Source organism: Bos mutus, chromosome 9, assembly GCF_027580195.1.
Source record: "Bos mutus isolate GX-2022 chromosome 9, NWIPB_WYAK_1.1, whole genome shotgun sequence".
In the NCBI taxonomy this organism is placed as follows: domain Eukaryota; kingdom Metazoa; phylum Chordata; class Mammalia; order Artiodactyla; family Bovidae; genus Bos; species Bos mutus.
The window spans coordinates 86,910,248-86,931,524 of record NC_091625.1 but is presented as its reverse complement, the minus strand read 5'-3'; the positions used below and the strand labels follow the sequence as shown (position 1 = coordinate 86,931,524).

Below are 21,277 nucleotides of genomic sequence, written 5' to 3'. Positions count from 1 at the left end.
GACTGCAGCCGACCAGGCTCCTCCATCCAAGGGATTTTCCAGGCAAGTGTACTGGAGTGGGGTGCCATTGCCTTCTCCATGAGTGAATGCTCAGTTCAGTTCAATTCAGTTCAGTTGCTCAGTCGTGTCCAACTCTTTGCGACCCCATGAATTGCAGCATGCCAGGCCTCCCTGTCCATCACCAACTCCCGGAGTTCACTCAGACTCACGTCCATCGAGTCGGTGATGCCATCCAGCCATCTCATCCTCTGTCGTCCACTTCTCCTCCTGCCCCCAATCCCTCCCAGCATCAGAGTATTTTCCAATGAGTCAACTCTTCACATGAGGTGGCCAAAGTACTGGAGTTTCAGCTTTAGCATCATTCCTTCCAAAGAACACCCAGGGCTGATCTCCTTTAGGATGGACTGGTTGGATCTCCTTGCAGTCCAAGGGACTCTCAAGAGTCTTCTCCAACAACACAGTTCAAAAGCATCAATTCTTCGGTGCTCAGCTTTCTTCACAGTCCAACTCTCACATCCATACATGACTACTGGAAAAACCATAGCCTTGAGTAGACAGACCTTTGTTGGCAAAGTAATGTCTCTGCTTTTCAATATGTTATCTAGGTTGGTCATAACTTTTCTTCCAAGGACTAAGCATCTTTTAATTTCATGGCTGCAATCACCATCTGCAGTGATTTTGGAGCCCCAAAAATAAAAAGTCTGACACTGTTTCCACTGTTTCCCCATCTATTTCCCATGAAGTGATGGGACCAGATGCCATGATCTTTGTTTTCTGAACGTTGAGCTTTAAGCCAACTTTTTCACTCTCCTCTTTCACTTCCATCAAGAGGCTTTTTAGTTCCTCTTCACTGTCTGCCATAAGGGTGGTGTCATCTGCATATCTGAGGTTATTGATATTTCTCCTGGCAATCTTGATTCCAGCTTGTGCTTCTTCCAGCCCAGGGTTGCTGATGATGTACTCTGCAGATAAGTTAAATAAGCAGGGTGACAATATACAGCCTTGACGGACTCCTTTTCCTATTTGGAACCAGTCTGTTGTTCCATGTCCAGTTCTAATTGTTGCTTCCTGACCTGCACACAGGTTTCTCAAAAGGCAGGTCAGGTGATCTGGTATTCCCATCTCTTTCAGAATTTTCCACAGATGATTGTGATCCACACAGTCAAAGGCTTTGGCATAGTCAATAAAGCAGAAATAGATGTTTTTCTGGAACTCTCTTGCTTTTTAGATGATGCAGTGGATGTTGGCAATTTGATCTCTGGTTCCTCTGCCTTTTCTAAAACCAGCTTGAACATCTGGAAGTTCACAGTTCATGTATTGCTGAAGCCTGGCTTGGAGAATTTTGAGTATTACTTTACTAGCGTGTGATATGAGTGCAATTGTGTGGTAGTTTGAGCATTCTTTGGCATTGCCTTTCTTTGCGATTGGAATGAAAACTGACCTTTTCCAGTCCTGTGGCCACTGCTGAGTTTTCCAAATTTGCTGGCATAGTGAGTGCAGCACTTTCACAGCATCATCTTTCAGGGTTTGAAATAGCTCAACTGGAATTCCATCACCTCCACTAGCTTTGTTTGTAGTGATGCCTTCTAAAGCCCACTTGACTTCACATTCCAGGATGTCTGGCTTTAGGTGAGTGATTACACCATCGTGATTATCTTGGTCATGAAGATCTTTTTTGTACAATTCCTCTGTGTATTCTTGCCACCTCTTTTTAATATCTTCTGCTTCTGTTAGGTCCATACCGTTTCTGTCCTTTATCGAGCCCATCTTTGCATGAAATGTTCCCTTGGTATCTCTCATTTTCTTGAAGAGATCTCTAGTCTTTCCCATTCTGTTGTTTTCCTCTATTTCTTTGCATTGATCACTGAAGAAGGCTTTCTTATCTCTTCTTGCTATTCTTTGGAACTCTGCATTCACATGCTTATATCTTTCCTTTTCTCCTTTGCTTTTCGCTTCTCTTCTTTTCACAGCTATTTGTAAGGCTTCCCCATGCTATCTGACTGCAAAGATTCTAGCTATGAGCCCATGATTCTAGAGGGAAGGGATGGGACACAGCAACTGGCAATCAGGAACCAGCCGGTCTTTCAGGACAAGCCTGGCCAAGTTGGTTCAGCCCAGCCCAGCGGGCGGGACCCAGAGGCGTGCCGCTGGAAAGGAGCAGGCACAAAGAAACCAGCCAGAGCCAGCTAGGTCTCAGATAATCCCCACTTCCAACCGGCAACCTAGCATTCCTGCGAAATTGGGATGAGGTGACAATGGCCTGGATCCGGGGTTTCAAGCCCGGTCTTCGCTTTCTGCTTCTACTTCTGTTTTACCCGTTCAGCGCGACGCCAGGCGGTGAGTTCAGGGATGAACTTCTCGGTTGTGGGTGGAGGGGTGGAGGGAATGACTTAACCCGGGAAGGGGATGGGGGTATACGAGGGGGTTAGGGAAACTTTGTGCTGTGTGACCCCCGCCCTCCTCTGTCCCTTCCCCTGGCCCCTTTGCTCCTGGGGTGGGGCTTTCCCAGGCTGGTTACCCACCCTCTGGGCCAGAAAAGAGGTGACTTTGGTGAAACAGTGGTTGGTGCCGGGAGTTTCGGAGGTGAAGTTGGTAGAAAAGGGCGAGAAAGCAGCAGGAAATGCTGCCCTCAAGACCCCGGCCTGCCCTTGCGAAGTGGGAGCCCTGGAGCCAGGGTGTTTGGGACAGGTGGCCGTCCCCGGGAGAAGAGACCCAGGTAACTCCTCCAAAAGCACGCCCTCCCCCGACCCCATCTGCTCACACAAACCCTTCAGATCGGTACCGCTCTCTGTCCTTGTAAGACCAGAGCTCTTTACAGGTAATAAATTTCACCTGCAGAACGGACGGGGCTGCAGAGAAGGCAGGGCCGAGCTTGAGAGCGCGGAAGTGGCGGCCGCGGCTGGCTGCCACGTGCTAGGACGAGATGAGCTGCGCGGCGGCGGAAGCTCGGGTCTGTGAAGGGCTCGCGGGCGGCGGTGGCGATGGCCCGCGGCGGCCCAGCTTCTCCTGGGCGGCGGAGGCGCGGTCCCAAGCGGGACGGATCTGCTCGGCCTTCTCCCGGGGCCGCGCATCCTGCGGGCTGCCGCTGCCGCCGGTGCTGCTCCTGCTGGCTCTGCTGCGCTCGCGCCAGCCACGCGAGGCCCCGCCCCCCGCCCCTCCAGCTCCCCGCGCCCTGCCACCAGCTGCCGGGGTCGGGGGAGATGGTGGGGGGAAGGGGCAGGGGGAGGGAGGTCAGCGCGACCCTCTACCTTAGCGAGAACCGGGTGTGTTGGCTCTTCGGTCTTGATGCATAACTTCATTGTGTGAGAAATGATCTTATTTCGGTAAAGAATCTGCCTGGTTTGATTCCTGAGTTGGGAGGATCCCCTGGAGAAGGGAATGGCAACCTACTCCAGTCTTCTTGCCTGGAGAATCCCATAGACAGAGGAGCCTGGAGGGCTACAGTCAGTCCATGGGGTCGCAGAGTCAGACAGGACTGAGCGATTAACACTAATCCTTTAACCTGTTAATACCCAGCGAGACAAATTCCCTGCCCTTCACTTGGCTTACAGAGTCAGTTTGAACATAAAGCAGGTTTCCAAGTAAACAATTTCGTGGGAATTCCCTCTTCATCGTTTCTACTCGGGGGCAGTGGCCACGCATTGTGTCTGTGTTTCGGACTGAGTTTTTGTTCTGGCAAAGTAGATTCTGAGGTTATAAGAATCTTTTAATCTTCCAGTGCAGCTCCACTTGACAGTAGTCTTCAAAAAGCTTTACAGTCTTAACGTTGAAACGACGAAAAATGTGCCACAAAAAATTTGAAGTAAAAACTTCAGTTTGTACAGAATCACTAGCAGAACTATTTATGATCCTGTTCCAGTAGTTCCCAACACGTCCCAAGCCATGTTGCAGATGACTCAGCATCTGAGAGGCGACACACCCAGCAGTGCAGTTCCCATCTCCAGTTATTGTACCCTTGGGAGAGAGGAGTGGGAGTTGAAAAGTGTCACTTTTTGGAGACAAAAGCTAAGGTGAAGGATATTGAGATATCCAGGGAGATCAGTTTTTATCAGTTTAGTCGCTCAGTCGTGTCTGACTCTTTGCGACCCCATGAACCGCAGCACGCCAAGCCTCCCTGTCCATCACCAACTCCCAGAGTCCACACAAACCCATATCCATTGAGTCAGTGATGCCATCCAACCATCTCATCCTCTGTCGTCCCTTTCTCCTCCTGCCTTCAAGCTTTCCCAGCATCAGGGTCTTTTCAAATGAGTCAGCTCTTCGAGTCAGGTGGCCAAAGGATTAGAGTTTCAGCTTCAACATCAGTCCTTCCAGTGAACACCCAGGACTGTTCTCCTTTAGGATGGACTGGTTGGATCTCCTTGCAGTCCAAGGGACTCTCAACAGTCTTCTCGAACATGACAGTTCAAAAGCATCAATACTTCTGCGCTCAGCTTTCTTTGTAGTCCAGCTCAGATCCATACATGACCACTGGAAAAATCATAGCAGTGACTAGATGGACCTTTGTTGACAAAGTAATGTCTTTGCTCTTTAATATGCTGTCTAGGCTGGCCATAACTTTCCTTCCAAGGAGTAAGCCTCTTTTAATTACATAGCTGCAATCACCATCTGCAGTGATTTTGGAGCCCCAAAAATAAAAAGTCTGACACTGTTTCCACTGTTTCTCCATCTATTTGCCATGAAGTGATTGGGACCAGATGCCATGATCTTCGTTTTCTGAATGTTGAGCTTTAAGCCAACTTTTTCACTCTCCACTTTCACTTTCATCAAGAGGCTTTTTAGTTCCTCTTCACTGTCTGCCATAAGGGTGGTGTCATCTGCATATCTGAGGTTATTGATATTTCTTCCAGCAATCTTGATTCCAGCTTGTGCTTCCAACAGCTCAGTGTTTCTGATGATGTACTCTGCAGATAAGTTAAATAATCGGGGTGACAATATACAGCCTTGACAGACTCCTTTTCCTATTTGGAACCAGTCTGTTGTTCCATGTCCAGTTCTAACTGTTGCTTCCTGACCTGCATGCAGGTTTCTCAAGAGGCAAGTCAGGTGGTCCGGTATTTCCATCTCTTTCAGAATTTTCCAGTTGATTGTGATCCACACAGTCAAAGGCTTTGGCATAGTCAATAAAGCAGAAATAGATGTTTTTCTGAAACTCTCATGCTTTTAGGATGATGCAGCGGATGTTGGCAATTTGATCTCTGGTTCCTCTGCCTTTTCTAAAACCAGCTTGAACATCTGGAAGTTCACGGTTCACATATTGCTGAAGCCTGGCTTGGAGAATTTTGAGCATTACTTTACTTTACTAACTACAAAGATTGTCCATTCATGTCAGAAATCCAGGCGATGTGAAATGAGGGTGGTGTGGATCTGTGGACCCAGGGACAAGCACTGTTAGCAGGGACAGCTATCCACTGTTACCAGGCACAGCTATCCACTGACTGCCTGGAGCCCTGAGCCTCACTTCAGAAACAGGGAGGCCATGATGATACTTCAGTCCCTGTGCATAATGCTAGTAACATGCCAGGTCCAACATGAATGTGGGAGTAGTTTCTGCTTCTTCAGGTTCACTTACCTGAGTCCATGGTCATGTGGCTCATTGGGAAAGAAGGAAAGGACTTCCATACTTACTGTGGTGATGAAAGGGCACTCCTCACTGGAACGTGGCTTCCTTCTCCAGGGATGCGTTCTGAAAAGAGGCTCTGTTCTAAAAATGAAATGCTCCTCAGAAGCAGCCCCCACGTGCTCTCCATCTCTGGCAGGACACTGGGTTCGATTCTGAAAGTCCTCTTCCATCTAGGCTTTTCCTGCAGAGCTGTCTGGCATGTAATCCAGCAAGGCTGTGTGTTGGTCAACCCTGGCTACTGACTGGTGGGCAAGGGGCTATATCCAGGATGTGCAGTTTCTGCCCAGCAGGGGACCTTTCCTTCTCCACAAGGAAGGGAGGGGCACTGGCTCTATGGAGTGTCAGGGATGGAGCAGGAGGGACCATGCTTGCTTTGCCAGGCCAGCCCTGCTCTTTTACTCTGCTCTCACGTAACTGAGGGGAGGAGGCCTATGGGCCTTTTTCTGCCAACCCTGCCCTCACCTGCCTTTTGCCTTCACAGATGCTCACTCTCTTTGCTATAACTTTACCGTCGATTCTCAGCCCAGACCTGGACAACCATGGTGTGTGGTTCAAGGCCAGGTGGACGGAAAGGTTTTTCTCTCCTATGACTGTGGTCGTGCTAAGATCCAATTCACAAGTCCATTGGGGGAGGAGGTGAAAACGACAAAGGCCTGGGAAACACAGACTGAAACACTCAGAGACATTGGGGACTTGCTCAGGGAGCAACTGCCTGATGTTACGTCAGAGAAACGCACGGTCACAGGTGAGTTAGAAAGTCCAAGTGCAGAAGGAGCAGACTGGGGGCTTAAACTCTTTCATTGTTTTTGGGTAAAGAATAAAATGGAGGATATTGTTCCTTCCCTAGTAGTCCAGTGGAAGGAGCAGGCCTTGGAGGAGGGAACAGGGCCAGATTAGCTGGGCTCAGGGGAGGTGGACCCAGGTGGGGCAAAGAATCTGTCAAGCCCAGAGGCTGAACTCTTTGCCACGGCGGGGGCAGACCCTCTCACCCTGCAGGGCAGGATGACATGTCGGTGTGAAGATGATGGACACATCAGTGGATCCTGGCAGTTCGGCTTCAGTGGACAAATGTGCCTCCTCTTTGATTCGGAGAATGGACACTGGACAGAGGTTCATTCTGGAGGGAGGCGGATGAGAGAGAAGTGGGAGAAGGACAGAGCTGTGACCAACTTCTTCAAGAAGGTTTCCATGGGAGACTGTCGGGTCTGGCTTCAGGATTTCTTGGTGCATTGGGAGGAAATGTTGAAGACCACGGGTAAGTGAGACTAGAAGAAAGAAGTGGTAGTCCACTCAAAGGGGCATGGACCCACCCCTCTGTGTGTGTGTGTGTGTGTGTGTGTGAAAGTGATCTATTCAAGCTGAACAGTTCCTGGGAGAACAATGGCCCTGGGGATGCTCTGTGATCCTCTTTCCTCTTCCGCCTCCTGACATCTGTCCCTCACATCACAGGCCTTTGAACCATTGTACATGGATTCTTGCTGACCCCTAACATGAGGGCACCACTCTGATTCTAGAGATTTCCTTTTACTGACCCTCTCTCTACAAACTCTTTAAAAATATCAGCTATTCTAGTTCTGGAAATCTGTCAATACCACCTCAAACATCAGCTCCTGAGAGGACTTAATCTGTTCCCATCCTCGTGTCGCCTCATCTGATGTCACGCAGGACTGAGGGGCTGCGTGGGGACCCTTGCTCGCCCATTCACTGTCTGAGCTCTGTGGAGATGGGGCGCCTCCCTTCCTCCATCTCACCTCAGGACCTGTCACAGGGGCTGCCATATGGTTGGTTCAAATGACTGCATGACAAAGAGACAGACTTGTGAACAGAGCAGGGGAAGGGCAGGGCGGGACGAAATGAGACGGTAGCAGTGACGTATATACGTACTATGATGTGGAAAATAGCTAACCAGTGGGAAAACGCTATATAACACAGGGAGCCCAGGCTGGCGCTATGTGATGACCTAGAGGGGTGGGATGGGAGCGGGAAAGAAGGTTCAGGATGGAGGGGATGTATGTATCTAATTATGGCTGATTTGCATGGTCCTACAACAGAAACCAACACAGCATTGTAAAGAAATTATGCACTAATGACTCCATAGTAGGGTACCCGGGTCCGGGGGGCTGAGAAGGCATCTGCTTAGTTTAGGGGTCGGGACAAGGGCTTCACTCTCACTTTCCTTACAGCATCACCAGCTGAAGCTCCCCTCAGAGTCAACTCCTCGGCCCCAGCCATCAGGCACATCACCTGGATCCTCCCCGTGCTCCTCACCAGTTTCATCATCATTGTCTTCCTGGGCTGAGTCCTTTCCAGGAACAGGTACTGAGGGCAGAATTCAGAGGGAAGGCATGGGCACAGGGCCTGGTGTGAGGCCGGGGAAGGTGAATCCCACCCAACCCCTGCCCCTCACTGAACCTCCTCATCCTGGAAATGAGCAGGTGAATAAGACTCCATATCACCTGAGAGCAAGAACTGCAGACCCAACTCCAAAGGCCCGTTCTCACAGGAAGTGGCCTGGGTCAAGCAGGCAAGGCAGGAGCCCCACAGCAGAGACTGTGGGAAGGGCTGAGGCCAGGCCTGTGCTCCAGGAGCAGCAGCAGTTGTGACTCAGCCTGTGGCCTGCACGCCACCAGCCTCCTGGGGACCCAGAGCCTCCATCACTGAGAGGCCTTGCCTTGAACAGAGGTGACAGGATGGGTGGGCCTGAGCTGGGGTGGAGGTGCCCAGCTGGGGGGACCAGGAAGAGATGGGGGGCAGGGACCCTGGTCCTGAGAGCTGTGTGTGCTGCTGGCTCTGAGGCTGGAGGGGAGTGAAGGAAGGAGGTTTCCCTGAAACCCCTCAAGGCTGTCAGGAAGCAAGGCCCCTCCTCCCCGGACCTGCCCCATGAGGGAGGATCAGGACAGGAGTAAAGGGAGCAGATTGATTCTTTACTTGCTTCAGTCCTGAGCCTAAGCAGGTGATCTGTGTGTCAGGGAAAGGTTCTCATGCACAGACCTGGGGGACAGGGGCCTGGGTTTAATTCCTGGGAAGAGGCAACACGGGGGACCTGGTAACCTCAGTGGAGGAGGCTGGTGAAGAGGTAAGTGACTGGGAGAGCAGGAGAAAGACAGAAGGACAGCCTTAGAGTCCTGGTCAGGACAGCCAGGTGGGGGAAGACGGGGCTCTCTGGACAGGCTTGGCCACCCCCACCCGTGCATGCTCCTGGCACCTGGACACAGTGCAGACCCCAGATGGGAGTGGAATCAACCAGCAGGTGATTTTAATGGGTGTCAGCAACAGAACATACTTCCAAAACAGTGGTCATGATGAAATTATCTGATCACTTTGTGTTTCTTTCTTAAACTTCTGCACGTGTAGTTTCCACATATGTCAATAGGAATCCCAGCCTCACTGAATGAGAAGACATGAGATGGGGCACTGCCTGTGCTGAGGTTTCAGCACACTCCTACTTCAGGGCTCAGTTATCCCTGAAGTCAGCAAAGGCCAGCAACCCCATGATAACAAAGAGATGGAGCCCTCTGTCACAGGCTTTGACCTCTCTAGGTCATTAACAATCTCTTTGGATGGAAATAATGACCAAAGACAAGGACCTATTTACCTAGAATTAGGAGGCCTTGTCAGTCTCTGGCTTCACTCTTCATCACCAGAGAGCCCTGAGATGAGAATTCTGAGATATTAAAACACTGGTTGGAGGTTGTGCAAAAGAAAACGAATGAGACAAACACCAAGGGGAAAAAAAGTCTTTCATAGTGGTTACGAGTGTCATTTGGAGAACAAAAAACCTTAAGACGTCTCCAGGTGGCCGACAGTGGCGGCTCTGGATCCCAGTCTCCCTGCCAAACTTGGAAAGAGACACTCCAAGCTGAGTCCTCAAACTTTTTCTAAAGAGCAATTACATTGGTTGACAAAATGTCTTGGGCTCCCCTGGAACAGAAACAACTAGAGAACGTACTGTTGATGGCACTGCATGTAGTGGCTGTCTTCTATCCCTTTCACGTTGTTGTTCAGTCACGTCTGACTCCTGCGACCCCACAGAATGCAGGATACTAGGCTCCTCTGTATTTCACTATCTCCCAGAGTTTGGTCAAACTCTGTTCACTGAGGTGGTGATGCTATCTAACCATCACACCCTGTGCCGCTCTCTTCTTTTGCCTTCAATCTTTCCCAACATCAGGGTCTTTTCAATGAGTCAGCTGTTCGCATCAGGTGGCCAAAGTATTGGAGTTTCAGCTTCAGCATCAGTCCTTCCAATGACTCTTCAGGATGGATTTCTTTTAGAACTGAATGGTTTGATCTCCTTGCAGTCCAAGGGACTCTCAGGAGTCTTTTCAGCACTGAAGTTCAAAACCATCAATTCTTCGGCCCTCAGCCTCCTTTATGGTCCAACTTTCACATCCATACATGACTACTGGAAAAATCATTGCTTTGACTAGACAGACATTTGTTGGCAAAGTGATGTCTCTGCATTTCATACGCTGTCTAGGTTTCTCTTCACTTTCCTTCCCAGGAGCAAGTGTCTTTTAATTTCATGGATGCACTCACTATCCACAGGGATTTTGGAGCTGAAAATGACTCAGTTTCAGAATGACTAAAACTGAGAATGGAGAGGAGGAAAGCTGAGGTATCAGAAGAACCATGTGGTGAAAAAAAGGAAGAGGGGCAGGAGACAGGTTTGGAATGATTGGAAACTGCAGGAATGGGCAGCTGTTGGGGCATGGATGATGTGAGGAGTGGTATGACCAGAGAAGGAGGCCCCATGCCCACTTCCCCATTTTGCTGCAGGAACTGGAAAATCTCTTTTCCTCTCATTCCTTGTCATCCAAGCAGGGTCTCAGTCTGCTGAGTTGGGTCATCTCCAGGCTCCAGGTGGTATGTCTTGGACCACTGTTCCAAGGTTGGTCTTGGTTTCCTGGTGCTGCTCCTCTCTGGTTCTGCATGGCCCCCCGAGGCTGTGAGTTCAGGGTGAACCCAGGAGAGGAGTGGGGGTGTCCTGGGCATCCTGGAAACTTTCCCAGTGGGGTGCCACCCTCCCTCCTCTTAAACCTCTGCAGGCTCCTTTCCTCCTGGCAGGAAAAGAGATGATTTGGGTGAAAAAGTAATCCCAGCTGGAAGGGAGGTGAGGCAGAGAGATGTGGGAGCCAGGGCAGTGGCAGAAAATGCTCCTGCAGCCCCCCTCCCCAAGCCCACCCATCCAGAATTTGTAGCCACTGGAGCGGGGTTGGGGGGGGGGGGCAACAGGTGGCCGTCCTGAAGGACCAAACCCACTGGGGTGGAGGGGAGGGCTGGGGGGACTCGGTCATGTTGTGATGATTGGGGAGGAGGTGCAGGGGGAAGGAGTCCAGGGAATGGGTGGAATCTGTTCCTAGAAGGCTCCTTCCTCAGGGTCCTGCTTGGTTACAGCACCATTTATTACTCATCTCTGTGCATCCCAAGAAGCCCAGGGCCTCCAACTTTCTCATCTATGTACAGATCCTAAACATGCCCTCTATCACCTGACATCTTATCATCTTGCTTGAGGACTCGCCCCAGCAAAAGCCTCCCAACCTGGCCTCTAGGAAAGACAGGAGCCCAGTCTCCCAAAGCATGACTCAGGGCATGAGGGTGAGGATGGGCACACCCACTTCTGCCCTCTGGTCTCACATTCATGTCTACAGACTGTGGAAACAGTTCAGTTCACTCGCTCAGTCCTGTTCTTCACATCAGGTGCTCAGATTACTGGAGCTTCAGCATCAGCCCTTCCAATACATATTCAGGGTTGATTTCCTTTAGGATGGACTGGTTTGATCTCCTTGCTATCCAAGGGATTCTACAGAGTCTTCTCCAACACCACAGTTCAAAAGCATCAATTCTTTGGCATTCAGCTTTCCTTATGGTCCAACTGTCACATCCATACATGACTATTGGAAAAACCATAGCTTTGACCAGATGGACTTTTGTTGGCAAAGTAATATCTCTGCTTTTTAATATGGTGTCTGGGTTGGTCATAGCTCTTCTTCCAAGAACCAGGCGTATTTTAATTTCATGGCTGCAGTCACCATCTGCAGTGATTTTGGAGCCCAAGAAAATGAAGTCTGTCACTGTTTCCATTGCTTCCCCATCTCTTTGCCATGAAGTGATGGGACTGGATGCCATGATCTTCATTTTTTGAATGTTGAGTTTTAAGCCAGCTTTTTCATGCTTCTCTTTCACTTTCATCAAGAAGCTCTTTAGCTCCTCTTTGCTTTCTGCTATAAGGGTGGTGTCACCTGCATATCTAAGGTTATTGATATTTCTCCCGGCAATCTTGATTCCAGCTTGTGCTTCATCCCACCCAGCATTTCGCATGATGTACTCTGCGTATAAGTTAAATAAGCAGGGTGACAATATGCAGACAATATACATTACTCCTTTCCCAATTTGGAACCAGTCCATTGTTCCATGTACGGTTCTAACTGTTGCTTCTTGACCTGCCTACAGGTTTCTCAGGAGACAGGTAAGGTGGTCTGATATTCCCATTTCTTTAAGAATTTTCCACAGTTTGTTGTTATCCACACAATAGGTCATTCAGGTGTGACCTAAGTCAAACCCCTTATGGTTATTCAGTAGATAATTCCCTAGGGGATGGATCAACCAGTCCTGGGGTTAAATCCTAGTCATGCTTAGTTGTTTGATGTGTCTGATTCATTTTGACCCCAAGGACTGTACTCTACCAGGCTCCTCTGCCAGGCTTCTCTGCCCATGGGAGTATCCCAGCAAGAATTGTGGAGTGGGCTGCTGAAGGAAAGTTTCTTGGCTCAAAATAACCAGGAGTTAAAATTCCCCTCCCGGTCCTCCCCACTATTCTATGCAAAACAAAGAACTCTTTCACCTGAAGAAAAAAAATGGACATTAAGGTTGATTACTCCCAAGAACTACTCCAAACAACCTTGAAGAAGAATAGGCCCCCTTAAGACAGTAGACTTCCACCTATATGCCTATATAAACTTACTCTTTTCTTGGGTTAGTGCAGCAGCTCACTAATCTGACTGCTGCCCCTTCTCGCCTCTTTAAAGGTGATCTGTTCCTGTAAAGTGCCAGTCTCATTCTTTTTCTGAGCCTTGCCTTCTCTAACTCCCTTACCCTACAGTTGCCATTTCCTCCTCCAGGGAACCCATGGACTGAACCCACATCTCCTGTGTCTCCTGCACTGGGAAACCCAGTTGGTTTTCATGTTCTCTCTGGCTGCTGTTGTCTCACAAATGTGGAGGTCTCTAAGTGGACACAAATGCAGATACAAAATCTATCTGGTTTGTCTGAAGAGACAAACAGATTTACTGTCTTCTTTAGAAAAAGTTCTCCAACTCTTGTCTTAATTAATAAATATTAATATTACAGGCTGCTGTCTCCACAGGCTTCAGCAGTACTTGAACCAAAATGTTCAAGCTGGATTTTGAAAATGCAGAGGAACAAGAAATCAAATTACCAACATCCACGGGATCATAGAAAAAGCGAGAGAATTCCAGAAAAATATCTACTTCTGCTTCATTGACTATTCTAAAGCCTTTGACTGTGTGGATCACAATCAACTGTGGAAAATTCTGAAAGAGATGGGAATACCAGACCACCTGACCTGCCTCTTGAGAAACCTATATGCAGGTCAGGAAGCAACAGTTAGAACTGGACATGGAACAACAGACTGGTTCCAAATAGGAAAAGGAGTCTGTCAAGGCTGTATATTGTCACCCCGATTATTTAACTTATATGCAGAGTATGTCCCCTGGAGAAGAAAAAGGCAACACACTCCAGTATCTTGCTTGGAGAATCCCATGGAAGGGCGAAGAGCTGACACACTGGAAAAGACCCTGATGCTGGGAAAGATTGAAGGCAGGAAGAGAAGGGGACAACAGAGGATGAGATAGTTGGATGGCATCACTGACTCAATGGACATGAGTTTGAGCAAACTCTGGGGGTTGGTGAAGGACAGGGATGCCTGGCATGCTGTAGTCCATGAGGTTGGAAAGAGTCAGACATGACTGAGCGACTGAACAACAATAAAGGGAATTAAACAAGGGGTTCCTCAGTTGTGTGTTTATGAACCAGAAACTTGCCCTGTACCTTCTAGGTGTTGTGAATGTGATGGGAGTGTGGATCTGGTAGTTAAAGGCTAATGTTCCCCCTTCTTCTCTGTAGACCGACTTCCTTGGTCCAAGGAGTCACAGGGGATACTGCATGAAGCCCCAGGTGTAAGTAGAGGGTAGTGGCCATGCCACAATTCTGGTATCACATCTAGGCCACTTGCTGGCCTCTTATTTTCCCTGTGGCCCTGGTTATGCCAAACCAGATAATCACTTCTATGCTATGAGAGCTGGCCTATCTGAACTAATGATTAGGGGTTGGTGAACTCAGGTCATGATGCGCAGCTCTGACATTCCGTGGCCAGAGGCCTCATCTCTGTCAGACCACAAGACCATACCAGGAGCCACTTTTAAATGGTATGGCTTTCCCACTGCACGTTGGATGGCCTTGCTTCAAGACACAAGGAGTCTGTGTTGTGAGCAGCCAAGTAGTCATGCCATATACTGCACATAGCACCTTTCAGACCACAGATACCTCTAATGTCACAGTTTCTGCTGGGTCATCTGCCCAAGAAGCAGGTCTGCCATGCTCATTATTCACCAATCATCTGTAACTGCTTTTGTGCAAGGAGAACAGTTGCAACAGAGGCCCATGATCTCCAAAGCCTGAAATATTTCAGATGTGCCATTACAGAAAATCTATGGCCACACTGGTAATTAAATGGAGACAGCATAGGGATGACACCTCTGCAGCTGTAGAGAGGTTGTATGTTGGTACTCATCTCTGTCATTTCCTCCAGGATATGATATTGTTTATAGATACAACTGGGGGATGAGGAGTCAGGTTAGAAGTGTGAAAGTGGAAATCACTACTATGGTAGACCTCACTCCGTGATCACTTACTAACTGCAAAGATTGTGCACTCATGTTACAAATACAATGCATGTGACATGAGCACCCTGTGGGTCTGTGGACGAGTGACACTTCTGTGAGCAGGACCTGGGACAGATGTCTATTCACTACCCAGTACCTTATGTATCACTTCAATGACAGGGGGTCCTGAAACTTCAGATCCACGGACATGATGTGAGTCCCACAGTAGGTCCATATGAATGTGGGGGTATCTTGCTTCCCGGTGTACACTTACCCAGGTCAATGACCAGGTGGCTTTCAAGGATGGGGAAGGCCAGCAGGACTTTTGCACTTGCCATGGTGATGAAAGGGCCCTCCTTGCTGGGACCTGGCATCTCTCTCACTCTCTGCAGTAATGGATTCTGAGTATCAGACCCGACTCAGTTCTGGAAACTTGGCAGAGGATCTAGACTTCTTCTGGGGATGGCTGCTTTCAGCCTCATGATCATTCCGCCTTGTGTTTTGTCTCCCTTTGTTTTGTTTCTTTCAGTCATGCAGTTTGTATCCCAGTTGGCTGCCTATCTATTTGCCTCTAGGATCGACCTCTGCTACTGACCAGCATTGTACTCTCTGCAGTCAGGCCCTGGGTGCACTGGGACTCTCTAGTCTGATTGACTATTGCACCAACTTTGCTCCTGACATACAGGAACCCCACCTGGCATCTGTGCTTTCCACCTTCTCCCTCCCTGTTCCTGCTGGAAACCCACTGGGCACACCATCTATTACCGCCTTTCCTGACCTTCAGCAAAAGTCATCCTTGAACTGTTGGAGATGCTTCTCATCCATCCTTTCCACTTAGTCTTTCCCACGGAGCATGGCGGACTGGAAACTTTTCTGCCCTTTTGTTAGGGAAAGCATAGTGACTGAAACCGCCCACCCTGGCCAGGCACCATAGTAACTATTTGCATGAGTTATTTTACAACAGGAAGTCTTAATAAGGAAGAAGAAACTAATAAGCAGCCACCAACTGGAAGCATTTGGGAAAAGTCAAAAAGAGACACCATGTGTCCTACCACTTCCCAGAATCCTGCTTGCTGGCATCCATCTTGGCTGAGCAATGCCTGCGCCCCTAATTCAGAATGATTGGCCAAAGAAAAGCTGGAAACTAATCCCACTTCATAAAATGCAGGACTGTAAGCCACATCACAGAGCTGTTCTCCTAAGTTCCCTTACCCTACTGATCTCCGCCTGGGTGCCCCTTCTCAATACAGTATCTTTCTTTGCCAGCACATATGTCTCCTCGGACAAATCATTTCTAAGTGTTACACAGGAGCCCACTCTTGGGCCCTGGAAGGGGTTCCCCTTCATGCAACCGTATTAGTAAAGTCACAAGTAAGAATTTAAGCCAAGAACTTTCATAAGGTATAGCCAAGTATCAGTTCAGTTCAGTCTTTCAGTCGTTCCTGACTCTATGTGGCCCCATGGACTGCAGCACACAAGGCCTTCCTGTCCATCATCAACTCTCGGAGCTTACTCAAACTCATATCCATCGAGTCGATGATGCCATACAACCATATCATACTCTGTTGTCCCCTTCTTCTCCCGCCTTCAATCTTTCCCAGCATCAGGGTCTTTTCCAATGAATCAGCTCTTCACATCAGGTGGCCAAAGGATTGGAGTTTCAGTTTCAGCATCAGTTCTTGCAGTGAATATTTAGGATTGATTTCCTTTAGGATGGACTAGCTGGATCTCCTTGCAGTCCAAGGGACTCTCAAGAGTCATCTCCAACATCTCAGTTCAAAAGCATCAATTCTTTGGCACTCAGCTTTCTTTATAGTCCAACTCTCACATCCATACATGACTACTGGAAAAACCACAGCTTTGACTAGACGGACCTTTGTTGGCAAAGTAATGTCTCTGCTTTTTAATATGGTGTCTGGATTGGTCATAGCTTTTCTTCCAAGGAGCAAGTGTGTTTTAATTTCATAGCTGCGGTCACCATCCACAGTGATTTTGGAGCCCCCAAAAATAAAGTCTGTCCCTGTTTCCATTGTTTCCCCATCCATTTGCCATGAAGTGATAAGACCAGATGCCATGATCTTAGTTTTCTGAATGTTGAATCTTAAGCCAACTTTTTCACTCTCCTCTTTCACTTTCATCAAGAGGCTCTTTAGTTTTTCACTTTCTGCCATAAGGGTGGTGTCATCTGCATATCTGAGGTTATTGATATTTCTCCCGGCAATCTTGATTCCAGTTTGTGCTTCATCCAGCCTGGCATTTCCATGATGTACTCTGCATATAAGTTAAATAAGCAGGGTGACAATATACAGCGTTGACATACTCCTTTTCCTATTGGAAACAGTCTGTTGTTCCATGTCCAGTTCTAACTGTTGCTTCTTGACTTGCATATAGATTTCTCAGGAGGCAGGTCAGATGGTCTGATATTCCCATCTCTTGAAGAATTTTCCACAGTTTGTTGTGATCCACACAGTCAAAGGCTTTGGCATAAAAATAAATAAGCAGAAGTAAATAATAAAGCCTAAGTTAATAAGCAGAAGTTAATAAAGCAGAAATAGATGTTTTTCTGGAACTCTGTTGCTTTTTTGATGATCCAACAGATGTTGGCAATTTGATCTCTGGTTCCTCTGGCTTTTCTAAACCCAGCTTGAACATCTGGAAGTTCACAGTTCACATACTGTTGAAGCCTGGCTTGGAGAATTTTGAGCATTACTTTGCTAGCATGTGAGATGAGTGCAATAGTGACCACACACCTGACCCCTCTTCCTCAGAAGCGGCCTTCCCATGCTCCCCATTTCCCCTCAGGACACTGGGCTAGATTCTGCCAGTCCTCTAGGTTTAGGGCTTTCCTTCTGAACTGGCCTGGCACAGCTCTGGAGAAAAATATGTTGGCTAATGCTAGGTGTTGGCCTTGTGAACAGAGTGGACATAATGTTGCATGGCTTCTTGCCTGACAGAGGCTTCGTGCTCTTCCTCAGCCTGTAACTGCTGAGGGTGGTGCCAGGCAGAGAGGTCCTTGCTTAGAGAGCCCAGACCTGCAGCTTTATTCTGCTCTCACATAACTAGGGGTGGAGGGGTGCCAGGAGGGCTATGGATCTCTTTTTCCCGACCCCACCCTTGCTGTGTTTTGCCTTCATAGATGCTCACTCTCTTTCGTATCATTTCACCATTGATCCTCAGACCAGACCTAGGCAACCATGGTGTGTGGTTCAAGGCCAGGTGGATGGAAAGGCTTTTCTCTCCTATGATTGTGGTGGGTCTAAGATCGAGTACATCAGCCCATTGAGAGAGGAGGTGAAAACTACAGAGGTCTGGAAAACACAAGCAGAGACATTGGGCATCAGGGAGTTGCTCAAGGAGCAACTGCCTGACATTACATGGAGAAACACAGGGTCCTGGGTGAGTTTGGTCGGTGGGAATGTAAATTGATACAACCACTATGGAAGACAGTATGGAGATTCCTTTAAAATCTAGAAACAAAACTACCATATGATCCAGCAATGCCACTACTAGGCATATACCCTCAAGAAACCAAAAGAGAAAAAGACACATGTATCCCAATATTCATTGTAGCACTATTTACAATAGCTAAGACATGGAAACAAGCTAGGTATCCATCAACAGATGAATGGATAAAGAAGCTTTGGTACATCTATCCAGTGGAATATTACTCAGCCGTAAAAAGGAATGTATTTCAGTCAGTTCTAATGAGGTGGATGAACCTGGAGCCTATTATACAGAGTGAAGTAAGTCAGAAAGAGAAAAACAAACACCATATATTGACCCATATATACAGAAATTATTATGACTCTATTTGCAGGACAGCATGGAGACTTTGACATAGAGAACAGACTTATGGACATGGTGGGGTGGGAGAAGGAAGGAGAAGAGCAGGACAAATGGAGAGAGTAACACAGAAACACTACCATGTGTAAAATATATGACCAATGGGAATTTGCTGTATGACTCAGGGAACTCAAACCAAGGCTCTATAACAACCTAGAGGGGTAGGATGAGAGGGAAGTGGGAGGGAGGTTCAAGAGGGAGGAGACATATGTACACCTATGGCTGATTCATGCTGATGCATGGCAGAAACCACACAATATTCTAAAGCAATTATCCTTCAAGTAAAAAATAAATTGAAAAAGAAAGTCCAAGGGCAGGAGGGCCAGATTGAGGGCTTAGCTACATTCATTGTTTTCAGGTAAAAAATAAAGAATATTGTCCTTCCTTAGTAGTCCAGTGGAAGGACCAGGACTTGGAGGAGAGACCAGAGCCAGATTAGGTGGGCCCAGGGGAAGTGGACCCAAGTGGGGCAAAGACTCTGTCAAGCCCAGAAGCTGAGCTGTTTCTTTCCCACAGTGGAGGCAGCCCCTCTCACCCTACAGGGCAAGATAACGTGTTGGTGTGAAGAGGATGGACACACCAGTGGATACTGGCAGTTTGTTTTCAATGAACAAATGTCCTCTTTGATTCAGAGAATGGACACTGGATAGTCGTTCATTCTGGAGGGAAACAGATGAGAGAGAAGTGGGAGAAGGACAGAGCTGTGACCAACTTCTTCAAGAAGTTCTCCATGGGAGACTGTCGGGTCTGGCTTCAGAATTTCTTGGTGCGCTGGGAGGAAATGTTGAAGACCACGGGTAAGTGAGATGAGGAGAAGTGGTAGTCCACTCAAAGGGACATGGACCCACCCCTCTGTGTGTGTGTGTGTGTGTGTGTGTGTGTGTGTGTGTGTGAAAGTGATCTATTCAAGCTGAGTAGTTCCTGGGAGAACAATGGCCCTGGGGATGCTCTGTGATCCTCTTTCCTCTTCTGCCTCCTGACATCTCCCTCACAGCACCGGCCTTTGAACCATTGTACATGGATTCTTGCTCACCCCTAACATGAGGGCACCACTCCGATTCTAGAGATTTCCTTTTTACTGACCCTCTCTCTACAAACTCTTTAAAAATATCAGCTATTCTAGTTCTGGAAATCTGTCAATACCACCTCAAACATCAGCTCCTGAGAGGACTTAATCTGTTCCCATCCTCATGTCGCCTCACCTGATGTCACGCAGGACTGAGGGGCTGCCTGGGGACCCTTGCTCGCCCATTCACTGTCTGAGCTCTGTGGAGATGGGGCGCCTCCTTTCCTCCATCTCACCTCAGGACCTGTCACAGGGGCTGCCATATGGTTAGTTGAAATGACTGCGTGACACAGAGACAGACTTGTGAACAGAGCAGGGGAAGGGCAGGGTGGAGGAACTGAGACGGTAGCAGTGACGTATATGCACACTGGAAGTGAAAGTTGCTCAGTCATGTCTGACTCTTTGCAACCTCATGGACTGTATGGGATTCTCCAGGGCAGAATACTGGAGTGGGAAGCCTTTTCCTTCTCCAGGGTATCTTTGCAACCCAGGGATCGAACCCAGGTCTGCCACATTGCAGATGGATTTTTACCAGCTGAACCACCAGGGAAACCCAAGAATACTGGAGTGGGTAGCTTATCCCTTCTCCAGCGGATCTTCCTGACCCAGGAATTGAACCAGGGTTCTGCATTGCAAGCAGACTCTTTACCAACTGAGCTATCAGGGAAGCCCCTATATACACACTATCATGTGGAAAATAGCTAACCGGTGGGAACCTGCTATATAACACAAGGAGCCCAGCCTGGCACTATGTGATGGCCTAGAGGGTTGGGATGGGGGCAGGGAAGGAGGCTCAGGATGGAGTGGGTATATATATAATTATGGCTCATTTGCTTTGTCCTATAACAGAAACCAACATAGCATTGTAAAGAAATTATCCTCCAATTAAAAAAAAACCCAGACTCTATAGTAGGCTACCTGAGTAAGGGGGGTTGAGGAGGCATCTGCTCAGTTTAGGGTATGTAGAAGGGCTTCACTCTTATTTTCCTTGCAGTATCACTAACTGAAGCTCCCCTCACAGTCCAGTCAACAACCATAGCCATCAAGTCCATCACCTTGATCCTCTCTGTGGTCCTCATGCATTTCATCACAACTGGTTTCATCAGCCCGGATTCTGGGCTGAGTTCCAGAAACAGGTACTGAGGGCAGAATTCAGAGGGAAGGCAGGGGCACAGGGCCTGGCATGAGGACGAGGAAGGTGAATCCCAGCCAACCCCTGCCCCTCACTGAACCTCCTCATCCTGGAAATGAGCAGGGGGATAAGACCCCATATCACCTGAGAGCAGAACTCGACAAGCTCAGCCCTGAGTTCTGAGAGGTCCCCGCTGTCAGGTGACATTGTGAAAAGGGAGGGGCCCTCACTAGGCTGAGGGCCTATTGATGCTTAAAGGGTTTAGCCAAGTCCCCTGACTGAGCACAGACTGCTGGCTGGCAGGGCCCCGGTAGGTGGTGTGAGAACAGCAGGCACTCAGGGCGAGGGCAGGACTCACGGGGGCTGAGAGCAGCAGGGGGCTCCACATGATGTGTCAGCGGGGAGGGGACCCACCCAGGGGCCAAGATGAGAGGGGCCGGGCTCTCATCCCAGGAGGAAGGGGCAGGAAGGCCTTTGCAGACCCAACTCCAAAGGCCTGTTCTCATAGGAAATAGCTTGGGTCAAGCAGGCAAGGCAGGAGCCCCACAGCAGAGACTGTGGGAAGGGCTGAGGTCAGGCCTGTGCTCCTGGAGCAGCAGCAGTAGGTCTTTGTGAAAAACTTCTATACCTTGAGGGGAGGCTCAGTTCAGTGGTCCCTGTCCAGCAGGGAGAAGTTTTGATAGAAGAAAGCTTCAGCCCCTTAACCCTTA

At 48.6% G+C, this 21,277-nt stretch overlaps 1 protein-coding gene and 1 pseudogene across 2 annotated transcripts; both read left to right on the top strand.

The window, feature by feature from the left end:
• Positions 1-2,093: 2,093 nt before the first annotated feature.
• On the top strand, positions 2,094-13,510 carry LOC102271210 (UL16-binding protein 3). 2 transcript variants are annotated; one of them, XM_070377153.1, is made up of 5 exons: positions 2,094-2,337; positions 6,105-6,368; positions 6,603-6,878; positions 7,807-7,939; positions 12,974-13,510. In XM_070377153.1, the coding sequence occupies exons 1-4, from the start codon at positions 2,256-2,258 to the stop codon at positions 7,920-7,922; spliced, it is 738 nt and encodes a 245-aa protein (XP_070233254.1). In that variant the 5' UTR covers positions 2,094-2,255; the 3' UTR covers positions 7,923-7,939; positions 12,974-13,510. The 2 variants fall into 2 exon arrangements, with proteins under 2 accessions (XP_070233254.1, XP_005909117.1); XM_005909055.2 differs by having other exon boundaries at positions 12,990-13,507.
• A 4,103-nt stretch (positions 13,511-17,613) lies between these two features.
• Positions 17,614-20,578, top strand: LOC102270923 (UL16-binding protein 1-like; annotated as a pseudogene).
• The last annotated feature ends 699 nt before the right edge of the window (positions 20,579-21,277 follow it).

Excerpts from the sequence above, each read along its gene's own strand:
- LOC102271210 (XM_070377153.1), top strand. The coding sequence starts at position 2,256 with ATGGCCTGGATCCGGGGTTTCAAGCCCGGTCTTCGCTTTCTGCTTCTA. Across the intron at positions 2,338-6,104 it reads GTTCAGCGCGACGCCAGGCG|ATGCTCACTCTCTTTGCTAT; the intron begins GTGAGTTCAGGG and ends TTGCCTTCACAG. Across the intron at positions 6,879-7,806 it reads GGAAATGTTGAAGACCACGG|CATCACCAGCTGAAGCTCCC; the intron begins GTAAGTGAGACT and ends CTTTCCTTACAG.